The sequence below is a fragment of the Petaurus breviceps genome, unplaced genomic scaffold (genome assembly GCF_028583685.1).
Source record: "Petaurus breviceps papuanus isolate PSGF00001 unplaced genomic scaffold, PetGlider_PUasm1.0 118, whole genome shotgun sequence".
NCBI lineage: Eukaryota > Metazoa > Chordata > Mammalia > Diprotodontia > Petauridae > Petaurus > Petaurus breviceps.
Genome location: NW_027185616.1, coordinates 15874317 through 15886808, shown reverse-complemented (window position 1 = coordinate 15886808; position 12492 = coordinate 15874317). Strand labels below are relative to the sequence as shown.

Sequence of the window (12492 nt, the reverse complement as noted above, 5' to 3'; positions counted from 1 at the left end):
CTTCCTTCCTTCCTTCCTTCCTTCCTTCCTTCCTTCCTTCCTTCCTTTCTTCCCTCCCTCCCTCCCTCCCTCCCTTCTTTCTTTCTTTCTTTCTTTCTTTCTTTCTTTCTTTCTTTCTTTCTTTCTTTCTTTCTTTCTTTCTTTCTTTCTTTCTTTCTTTCTTTCTTTCTTTCTTTCTTTCTTTCTTTCTTTCTGCTTTTTGGAGAGCAATTGGGGTTAAATGACTTGCCCAAAGTCACATGGCTAGTAATTGTTTCAAGTGTCTGAAGCCAGATTTGAACTCAGGTCCTCCTAATTCCAGGGCCTGTGCTCTATTCACTGTGCCACCTAGCCGCCCCAGCTTTTAATCTTTTAAAAAATTTATTTTGATAACTGTATTTCAATATAATCAGTTCCCTCTGTAATCCTCTGTATTCTATTTTTATATTTAGAAACTTTTTTTTCTGAGGAGTCCACAGGCTTCATCAGACTGCCAAAAGGGCCCTACATGACACACAATAAAGGTTAAGAACTCTCCCTCTGAAGCTTTCTCCTGGGACTATTGGGAAGGATGTTGTTGAAACTGGCTAAGCCTCTCAGGTTGCATTGCACATCAATTACTGCTTTCTTTGTCCTCCCTACCCAGCTTCTTTTTCATTACCCTATTTAGGAAGATCTAGGGTGGCCTTTTTAATGAAGAAGTGCAGAGAAGTGTGGGCCATGCAGACCATTCCTCTGAAGAGGGCATCTGGTCCAAAAAGGGGCCGTGAAATACAACTTTCCCCAGAGGCAGGGGCTGGTCTCTCTGGATTAGCTCTCCCTCTTAATATACCACAAAGCACCCTGGTTCCTAGTGGGAAGGATGGTTCTTTTAGCAATCTAAATTCACTGTAGGGAAATATTCAAGGGTTTGGCTCTTTCACACACTCTGTCACGCAAACTCGTGGAATATGAAGCTTCAGTGAACCTGGCCCTTTGGAGACACTGTATTTGTGTTCTAGTAATCAAGTCACATTGCAGATGTCTCTTGTAAACTGGTTCTGCAACTTAGTAACCCAGAGCTGAAAGCAGAGGGCAACCACCTGTAGCAATCAGTGCTACTATTAGGCTTCCTGATAGGACATAGAATCTTAGGGCAGGGTAAGGTTCTTGAAAAGTCATTTAGGAAACTATCTTTAAAAAAAATAATTATGTACCCTTATCAGCAAAAATAGAGGCCATGAACCCCCGTCCCCAAATATGCATATCTATTTTAAAGTTATATACATGAATAATTGTATCAATATATTATGTACATTATATTAAAGATACAGGGGCTGGCTAGGTGGTACAGTGAATAGAGCACTGGCCCTGGAGTCAGGAGGACCTGAGTTCAAATCCGGTCACAGACTTAACCCTTACTAGCCTTGTGATCTTGGGCAAATCACTTAACCCTAATTGCCCTACCTTTCCCCGTCCAAAAAAAGAAAAAAAAATATATATATATATAGACTGGTATGGATAGAGAAAGAGCCAGAAAGATCTGGGTTCAGGTCCTGCTGCTGACGTTTCTAGGTAGCTGTGTGACCTTGAACTCAAGTTACAACATCTCAGTGCTCCAGGCACTTCTCTTAAGACTGTATGTTTCAAGAATTTCCTCATTTAGGAGTTCACAATGAAATTATAAATCCAATCTCTATCCCTATCTATCTATCTATCTATCTATCTATCTATCTATCTATCTATCTATCTATCTATCTATCTATCATCTATCTATATAACACAAAGTAGACATTTAAAAGGATGAGATAAAGATGAAGTAAATATTTTCAAATATTGCTATATAATATTTTGTTCTCACTAAAATATATGTTTAATAAGAGCTGTGTGATTAAATATGCTTCACCATTTAAAAAAAATCATGGTTTAACACTTTGTGATACAGTGATTCAAAGGTCTAGTTCTAAATGCATTTTATTTTGATGCTTGGTTTTAATGACTGTCCCAGGTACCACATAAAAACATAGATCCAAATAGAAGTCTATCATTAAATCACATTTCCTTTTTTTTTTCTTTTTGGAGAGATCACATTTATTTTTCAATTTTGCCAATCGTGCAAAGATTTTTGTTGAAATTCAACTAGTAAATTTACATCTTCCTGTGTGTGTGTGTGGGTGGGGGAGTGTGGGTGTCTGTGGGTGGGTGTGGATGTGTGTGTGGATGGGGAAAAGGTATGGAAAGATTGAGGCATCGTCTTCAGAAGTCAGATGTTGGGTCTGGAGGGTAGCTTTTTCAGGTGGTGAGAAGGAAGGAGCCCCAAGGGAGATGGCAAGATGCCCTAGTTACCTGATGATGGATGGGTTTTGATTCTCTCCAAACTGTCTGATGGCTTTGTTTGGATATTGGGAGCAGAGTTGAGTGTCTGAGAGGATTCTGTGGTTGATTACATGAGCCCTAAGTTCTCTGGCGACAATGGCGGCCATCTCCCTCTCACCTCTCCCTAAATGCTGCTGCTCCCCTGACTGCTGTTACTGTTATCTGCTTTGCCCAAACTCTCCTTGCTGCAGGACTTGGTCAGCTGCCACAAGCCTCCCTTATTCTGTGGGGAAGGGAGGGGCATCAAGGAATTTATATCCTGAGAAAGCAGGCCACCCTGACTTTGGGGCCCATGGAGGATTCAATGGCTGGGCCCATTTTATTCCATGTTGTGAAGCATATCCATCCCTAAGGCTATGAGGATGGATATCCATCATATCATTCCTGAGGGTGAGGCATAGGAAAGGAAAAATACTTTTTTTTAAAGAGGTAAAAAAAAAAAGGGAAAATAATCTGAACTCCTGGGTGCCCCAGGTTAGTGACTCCCAGGGAAGCAGGGTTTCCCCATTTCCATTGCTTCCAGGGCCCTACCAGGAGTTCCAGCAGTTTGCTTTGTAGGTCTTAGGAAGTGGAGTGTAGTATATGTGGGAATCATACCTTGTCCCATCCCCTTCTGAGGGTGAGGCCCTAGAAGGGTCTCAGCTCCAGAAGAAGCAGGGTCTATGTCCCTATTACACTTCACAGTTCTTGGGGTGAGGGTGGTATGCAGAGCCTTGGCCATGGAACATACAAGGTGATGCAATGGAGGCAGGGAAGGGAGGACATGGATGGATGGGGACTGTCCCAAGTGCTTTCCGGTCTTCCTCTTGTCTTGGGGAGAAGTGCCCATGGCTGGCTGGCCTTCTGTTAGACAGGCAGGTTAAGGAGAACAGCAGTCAGGCAACAGCAGTCGGCTGCAAGCTCACTGCTGCTCTCCTCAGTTCTAACATTTTTTCATGCACTCCCTGGTGTCTGTGCATCCCACTTTGGAGTCAGAACTTGGCTCATAAGAAGAGATATGGGACTCACCTTCCTCTTTTCTTTGCTAGGTCAGGGTTTAGGGATGGTTGGACTTTGGATATCCTGGATGTGAGATATGCTGTCTGGCTTGGTTAAGATGTTGGTTAGTAGGGGTGGCTAGGTGGTGCAGTAAATAGAGCACCAGCCCTGGAATCAGGAAGACCTGAGTTCAAATCTGGTCTCAGATGCTTAACACATTTACTAGCCGGGTGACTTTGTGCAACTCACTTAACCCCAACTGCCCTCCAAAAAGCAAAAAAAAAAAAAAAAGATGGTTAATTTTACTCTACTTTTTCCTTTTTTGTCACCTTTTTTATGAGGGATGACTTTCTGAGTGGTGGTGGTGGAAGGGAGAGAAATATTTGGAGATGTAAGTGATAAAAAAAATTTAAAGGTTTAAATAACTTTTTTTAAAGGTCATCTGACCTATCCCTCTATCTTCAGGGAAAATCATCCAAATTTTTTCTCAAGAGAAGGATATGAAGCCTAACTTCATCTCCAAGGAAGGAAATTCTACTTCTCCCCCTCTATGACTTTTGTCTATAGCCCAGTCTAGTATTTTATAGCATTTCTTTTGGGGCTCTGCTAAAAGCTCATTGTTTCAATGGATTTTTTTTGTAGAAGTTATCATTAAAAAGCAACAGTAAATTTGGAATTATCTGTCCCCACCCCCATCAAAGTGGCTAAAATACCCCAAAGTGACATGGCCTTTGACCCAGCTATCTAATTTTCTAAGAATTCACTGCCAAGGAGCTCAAAGAAAGAAAAAAGTCCCACACCTCAAAGTATTTCTAGCAGTTCTTTTTGTGATAGGAAAGAACTGGAAACAAAGCAGATACCTATCTATTAGAGAATGGCTAAACAAATTGTGACCCATTAATATAATGGAATATGACTGTGCCATAATAGACATCAAAAGTGAATTCAGAGATGCATGCAAAGAATATGAATTATATGAATTGATGTAGAATAAAGTAAATAGGCAATGAAAACAATTTACATAAGACTACAACAAAGTAATAGGAAAGAACAACAGAAAAGAATTTAAACTTTGTGTAATTATAGTCAAATCTCACCCTATAGCAGAATTTAGAAAACACCCCTCTTTTCCTTCTTAGCAGAAGTGGGCAACTATGAGTGTGGAATATTGGGCATATTATCAGACTCAGCTGATACTTTCTTAAGTTTTGCTGAACTTTTTTCTCTTCCTTTTTTCATTCTTTTTTTTTTAAATAAGAGATGACTTCTTGAGTAAGAGAGGTATATTTGGAAATGAATGTGAAGTAAAAACAAAAAAAATCAATAAAAATAATACAATTAAAAAAGGAAACATCTTTAACCACTGGGTGTCCAGATTAATGAACTCTTATCTTAACTTGGAGCATAGTGTATTTCACTCAGTTCTGATTAAGCAATCAGACAACCAAGAAGTGTTTATCAAGCATTGTTCTAGATGTCAGGCACTGTACTGTGTAATGAGGATATAAAGACAAAAATGAAAGTCTCTGCCCTCAAAGAGCTTATTTATAGTGGTGGAAATGCTGCAGAAAACCAGATTCTGAACAACAATACAAACTTTTCAAATGTTCAGCTTTCAAGAGTGGCAAGGAAAAAGATATGTTTATATCAAAGGTCTTTAAATCCCCTTTAAGAATTTAGGAAAGAAGGGCGGCCAGGTAGCTCAGTGAGTAAGAGTGCCGGCCCTGGTGTGGGGAGACCCAGGATCAGTTCCGGCCTCAGATACTTGGCACCCACACCAAAAATAACTGGCCGTGTAACCTTGAGCAAGTTACTTAATCCCAATTGCTTAAAAAAAAAAATTAGGAGAGACAGCAATACAATGATCCAAGACAACTCTGAAGGACTTATGATGAAAAATGCTATCTATCCCTAGAGAAAGAATTGATGGTGTCTGAATACAGATTGAAGCATGCTTTTTTTTTACTTTCTTTTTTTTTCTTGAAGTTTTTTTTTTGTCTGTTTTTTTTCCACAGCATGACTATTATGGAAGTGTTTTGCATGACTACACATATATAACCTATATCAAATTGTTTACCTTCTCATTGAGGGGGATTGGGGAAGGAAGAAGTGAGAGAATTTGGAACTCAGAATTATAAAAATTAATGTTAAAAATTGTTTTTACATGTAACTGGGGAAAATAAAATACTAAAAAAAAAAAGAGTTTAGAAGAGAGGTTGGCGATACTTACATGAACAACAGGGCCAATTCTTTTGCATGGACCACACCATTTTGCTGAGAAGTCAACGACAACAAGTTTAGAACCAGCATTCTTCAGAAAGTTCTCAAATTCACTCTGAAACAATGGAAAAATAAGTTTAGTAACCATACATGAGTCGCAGAATCAAGGATAGAGGAAGGGACCTTTGTTGTTGTTTAGTCATTTCACTCATGTCTGACTCTTCATCCCCATTTGGGATTATCTTGGCAAAGACACTGGATTGGTTTGCCATTTCCTTTTCTAGTTCATTTTAAAGATGAGGAAACTGAGGTAAAAAGGGTTAAGTGACGTACAAATGGTCACAGTGCTATTAAGTGTCTGAGGCCAGATTTGAAGTCAGCAAGATGAATCTTCCTGACTCCAGGCCTGGTGCTCTATTCAATGCACCACCTAGCTGCCACTAGGGAAAGAACCTTAGAGATCATTATTTTATAAATGAGGAAACTGAGAGCCACAAGGTAATATGACTTGCCCAACACCACACAGATAATAAACTCATCATTTTTGTACCTGTTGTCTATTTCAATAGGATGTAAAAAGCCTTATATAAATGTCTGGCACATAATAGGTACTTAATAATTGCTTATCAGCAGCCGAAGGGTGACTAAAAGCTGTCTCCTTGTTCCCACTGAAGTGCACTATCAACTGCATAACAGCACCACAATTTTGCAGAGAGGATTAATAATAAAATTTTTCCCTTCTAAAATTTTCGCTGGTTTCCCCCATGCTTGTCAAATGGACCAGCTGCCAGTATATGAGAGAGGTCTAAAAAAGAACAGAGCTAATGCTTTGGGTCATTTATGTATTTTTTTTTTTTGTACTATCATTCAAATGGCAGTTAATAAAAGCCATGAATTTGAGCATTTTCTGAGGACTCATATGTGTTTGAACTGAATATATGAACTTGGAGAAGAGGCATTTAAAAAATATCTTTAGTAGATGAACTCCTTTTGATTGGCATTCCTAATTAATAAACACGCTTTGCTATAGTATAAGCCAAGTTTCCTTAACTTTGATGAGCATTACACAGATCAGGGAACAAAAGGCCCTAAACCTTCCTAACAATGGTGCTTAGACTGATAATCAGTTAAATCATCTATGTTATTTCCCAAAGAAATCAGGAAAATATGAAACTGAAGAAATGGGTAGAAACCAGAAACAATAACCCTCTATTTCCTATTTCCTAGGGTAGAGACTACTCATATGTAGCTGTAATGGGAATGTAAATTTTTAAGATCTTCCCTGCCCCTAGGCTAAAGTGCACCTGGAACCTGGGGTGGGAGGCTTGTTTTTCAGTAGATACTTCTTGATTGGCCAGTGGGTCAAAAAGGTTGTTACATTCTCTGAGCCAGGAGAAGGCTATATAAACCCTGATCTGAGGCTTTGTTTTAGGGGCTCACTTTGAGAAGTGTTCTGTGATTTGATCTAGATTATGGGAAGCTGTTGTTGAAAGCCCCCCCTCAGCTTTGAAAAACCCAGATGTTGAAACCCAGATGTTGATTTGGTATGGATGTAATGGTTGGACAGTTTGGAAACTATCTACTTGATCTGTTTCTCTGTCTTGATAATTCTGTCTGTATATTCTGAAGTTCGGGGTGCTGACCTTTTTCCCCTGAACTAGGTAAATGATATATATGTTTGACTGATTAAAGTAAGCTTGTTAACCCATTTTGAGTTGCTTTCCTTTATCAAAGCAGATCCAAGAACCTGTGTTGGCAGCAACCCTGGGGAGGCTTGGGGTGCTTGCTGCTACAATATCCTATATCAAATTGTTTGCCTTCTCATTGAGGGGGGTTGGGGAAGGAGGAAGGGAGAGAATTTGGAACTCAAAGTTTTCTAAAATTTATTTTTATTTATTTTTAAAAATTCTATTTAGAATTTTTTTCCTTTTTTTTTTTGAGGGGGGAAGGTAGGGCAATTGGGGTTAAGTGACTTGCCCAAGGTCACATGGCTAGTTTTTTATGTTACACGTCTAAGGTTGGATTTGAACTCAGGTCCTCCTGACTCCAGGGCCAGTGCTCCACTCCATTTACTATGCCACCTAGCCTCCCCAGAACTCAAAGTTTTAAAAATGAATGTAAAAAATTGTTTTTACACATAACTGAAGATGGTACATGGTAGTTACTGTCAAATTAGGTGGCCCAGTGGAAAGATAAATAGAATGCCAGGCCTGGAGTCAGGACTTCAAATCTGACCTCAGATATTTGCTGGCTTTGTGACCCTGGGCAAGTCACTTAACTCTGTTTGTCTCAGTTTCTTCATCTGTAAAATGAATTAGAGAAAGAAATGGCAAATCATTTCAGCATCTTTGCCAAGAAAACACCACATGGGGTCATGAAGAGTCAGACATGACTAAAATGATTGAACAACAATGACAACAAATATCCCTTGAAGTGGAAGAAGGCTTGGTAGAGGTCATTGGCAAAATAATTGTAATCAACATTACCATGAGGAGATGGTTTTTACAGTCTTGGAATACTAGCAGTAAAGACAGTCAATGGTAGGGACTAGGATATTGAAAATAGATATTTAGTATTTGCATCAAAAGTTTGTTGAGCTCTGTCAATTAAATTTGAAAAATAATGATTATGGGTGATTAGAAGAGGCAGCATGCTATATTGTTTAGGGGACCAGCCTTGGCATCATGAAGATCTATGTTTAAGTCCTGACTGTCTAATTATATAAGCACTTTATATGCATCATCTCATTTGATCCTTACAGCAGCCCTCCCAAGATATTGTATTATTATTGCCATTTGAAACCAAGGTGGAGAAAAGTGGTCACATAGCTAAGAGTAAGTACCTAGTTTGTATTTGAACTTAGGTCTTTCTGACTCCAAGTCTAACACTACACCTACAATGCCACAATAAATACTAGCTGTGTAGGCAAATGCTAATCATTTAACCTCTCAGTGGTTCAGTCAACTCTCTAAAAGCCTAATTTACAGATGAATGGCTAACCTGCACAGATGAAGGGATTTTCCAAACTGGGAATTCTCATATACCAGTGAAATCCCAGATCCAGATCCTTCCCCCACCCCATTTTTTTTTTAAATTTGAGAAGTACATGCTATACACTGGAGTTACAAAAAGTAGATATGAAATATACACCCTCCCAAAGAGCTTACAAGTTAATTAGAGATGGGAATGAGGGCGTTTGAGGATGGTGGTGGTGGTGGTTGTGCTGGTAACAGGGGAAAGATGTATTCCAATAACCATAAGATGAAAGAAAGATCTAGGAAAAGTACTTTGAGAAATTTTAAGATAAAAGGATCACTTTTAGCTAGGGAAAAAAAAGCAAGATTTAACTGTTTCAGCTTTGCCTTAACCCTTGAGCTAATGGTCCGTGGGTTATGTATTTGACACAGTAGGAACTTGGGTAAAAAATAAAAAGAAGAAAACAAAATTACTATTGGGTAATTAGCTTCTTAGATACTTTCATGGGAACCATTTCGTCTGGACAGTCTATCAAAAATAAATGTACAGTGGAAAAATACTGGGTCTGGAATCAGAGGACCATATTTGAATGCTGCCTTTGACACTTATTACCTTTGTGACCTTTGGTAAGTCATTTAAACACCCCGTATCTGTTTTCTTATTGGCTAAAGGAGACAGTTGGACTATATGGTTTCTGAGATCCCTGCCATCTCAAGCTTCTCTGATTCTATGAGCCTATGGTCTCTGCTACATAACTAATAGCTTTGAAATGTCATTCAATTCAATTTCAAAGATATTTGAGGGCCTACTATCTGAAAAAGTCCTGTGTCATGTATTTCCATGAGAATCATTGACTACTGTACTGAGAAACCAGCCCTAAGTCTATCAAATGTCTTTCTCTTTTCTCTTCTTCAGGGTACCCAAAGTAAAGGTCTTTAAGAAACAGCTGTTCAAACCAAATACTTACCATGTTTTTAATGCTCTGCATAATGATTGCCTAGGGAAACACACCGCAGGCTAAGTTTGCTCACTGTTTCCAACACTGGCAATTGTATGCTCCTTGTTAAATAGTCAGGCTTGAGGTTTCTGTGACATCATCACATACGTCATCTTAGAACCCAGAACTTCAGTGGACTTTGGATCCACTTCGCTGTTTTACTGTGACATGGTTAAGTGGGGCTCAAAGAGGTTCAAGCTCTCTGAAGGCCTCAGGTGTAACCTAGCTAATCTGCCTGACCAACTTTCCTAAAATCTTCCTATGTCATGGGGATGTGAATGAATAAAAATGAGAAAATGGTTCATGTATCATAGGATTCCTTTTGCAGTTGAGAAACACACCTTAAAGTCATAATTACAGTATATAATAAGATTTCCATGGTATTATGACTCAGACATAGACCTTCCATGGAAGGAATCTCATTATTTTACTCACAGTTGTTTAACCAAAAAGAGAACTGCTTTGATAATGCCTTTAATTTCTTAGAACCCATTGAATGTTAGAGAAACATGAAAGGAAGCTAACTCTCTTCTGATTATGATAAGATCTTCCACAAATAGCAGACAATATGATTAGAATGCATTTGGCTCAGAATTAAGGAATTCTGAACCTTCTTCTAAACTTTCAAGCCTTTTGGAGTCACAGTTCAGAATTATGAACTCCAAATTATGGCTCCAAAAAGCTTGAAGGTATTTTTATTTTTTTAATTTTTTGTGTTTTTGCTTTTTGGAGGAGGGAGTGTAGGGCAATTGGGGTTAAGTGACTTGCCCAAGGTTACACGGCTAGTTTTTTTGTGTGTGGGTGTTAAGTGTCTGGGGCCGGAACTGAACTCCGGTCCTCCTGACTCCGGGCCAGTGCTTTCCTCACTGAGCCACCTAGCTGCCCCTAAGATTCATTCTTAGATGAAGCAGTTTTTTTTTTCTTTCTTTTTTAAAAAATGGTATTTTTTCCCAATTACACATAAAGACAATTTTCAACCTTCATTTTTTGTAAAATTTTTGAGTTCCAAGTTTTTTCTCTCTTCTTCTCCCCCTCCTCAAGATGGCAAAAATCTGATATAGGTTATATATGTGTAATAATGAAAAACATATATGAAGTAGATTTCTACAGCAAAGGTGTTGAACACATGACCCAGAACATTCCCAAGTGTGTTAGAACCCGATTAAAATGTAATTGGGAAATATTTGACAAAATAAAAATATAACAAAACATAGGTAATGTTAATATATGGTTTTGTAAGTCAATATGTGGTCCTCAGGGTCCTTATGTATAATTGAGTGGTCTCCATTTCTATTTGAGTTGTCAACTGGATCAGAACTGGCTTCTAACCTGTGGGTGGCTGGAGCCAAACAGAGCAGACTAGAGATAGGAGAGTCAGGACACAAATAGAAGTTTAATTATTTTCAGAGTGAGGAAAATGATGTATGCATACAGAAGAGCTTTCTCCATCTCCCCCCTCAAGAAGGAGGACTTAAGGCTGCTGATGCTGGGACCACTTATATACATGGAAGGGGTGGGCTCACAGCATAATCATGCTTAGATCTTGAGTTAGTTTTCATGATTGGCATTTCTTGGGACAATACAGGCATTCTTGGGTTCTGTGGTAACAGTCATTTATCTTAAGTCTTAGGGGTTGTGGCCACCCTTCTGGGTACAGAACCAGAGCTCTGTGACAGAAACAGGAGTACAGTACCTGTCAGTGACAAGGACAGGGACTGTGAACATGTGATGGATGGCCCTGGGAAATAGGGGGAGCTAAATACTTCAGTGAATATCTGGTGCTAGTCCAAGCAATACATTTTGCCAGAGGGTGATGTCATACTGAGCGCAAAGGATGATTGTTATGCCATGCTCAGTTGGGCCTTAGCTCTGGAAAACAGGTATCTCCATAATATTTTGACAGGGTTTGACACTATAAGACCTAGTAAGCCACATGTGTATGTTCTTAAACACATGTTGACCTTGCGACAAAACAACCAATGAAAAAATATTATAAGCAACTTTATCAGTGATTTTGAAGAAAACAAGAATCTAGTCTATAAGATAGGAACCTTCTTCCCACTTTCAGGACAATGCTTGTCGACTAAATGATTCCGGAGTTATGTCCCCTCCCTCCTTGCATATCAGGTATTATTTTGGAAACCAAGTAGAATCCCCAGACTCTCTAGCCAGGTTGTAAAGGGCTTTAAATGCCAAATATATGAGTCTGTATTTGATGCTGGATTAAATAGGGAAACACTGAGCAACACTGTGCTTTGACTATCTTTGTCAGTTGTGGAGGACATATTAGAGGTGGGAAATTTGAGGCAGGAGACCAATTAAGAGGCTGTTGCAATAGTCCCGATGAGAGGTGGTGATAGGTTGAACTAGGGTGGTGGTGCCCCTGTAAATGGAGAAGAGGGGGAGAGATGTGGGAGAAGTTATTCAGGTAGAAATGACAAGACTTGGCAACTAATTTGATATATGAATGAGGGCAATTGAGACATTGTAGATGACTCTGGTGATGATAGAGGAGTTCAGGACCCAGAATTTCTTATTCCATCGCTGCTCATAATGATTCATGGTGTATTTTGGACTTTATCACAGTTACATTTCATTGAAACTTGTCTTTTGAGCATTCAGATTCATTTGATCACAGGATATGTAACTCATGTGATCCTATGTGACATTTCCTTCTCTTGGCTGACAAACTTACCCATCCTGTACCCTTTTCAATGATTATATCTAACGTTATTGCTTGAGGTGGGCCAGGGTAGGTACTAGCCAGGTCTTAGTCAAGCCCCAGTCAAGCCAGACCCACTTGTTAGCAATTAGCCTGAGACAAGTATAGGCCTTAAGTGAAGCTGGTGATTGATTAATCTCAGGGTTTGCTCAGGCTTGGAGCAAATCAGGGAGGGTGGAGACAAAGAACATTTGATCTTGAAGGGAGATTAGGTCATCTTGGTAGGCTTAGTATTGCAAAATACTTCTAGGATCAAAGTGATGTA

The 12492-nt window shown here is 39.2% G+C and overlaps 1 protein-coding gene across 1 annotated transcript in view; it reads right to left on the bottom strand.

The window, feature by feature from the left end:
* Positions 1–9022, bottom strand: part of TXNDC8 (thioredoxin domain containing 8) — a 44153-nt gene extending 35131 nt beyond the window's left edge. The window contains exons 1-2 of the mRNA XM_069087820.1: positions 9008–9022; positions 5543–5647 (exon numbers count right to left, since the gene is read on the bottom strand). Coding sequence (XP_068943921.1) covers positions 5543–5647; positions 9008–9022 — 120 coding nt within the window. The remainder of the gene's footprint in view (positions 1–5542; positions 5648–9007) is intronic.
* Between the last annotated feature and the right edge of the window lie 3470 nt (positions 9023–12492).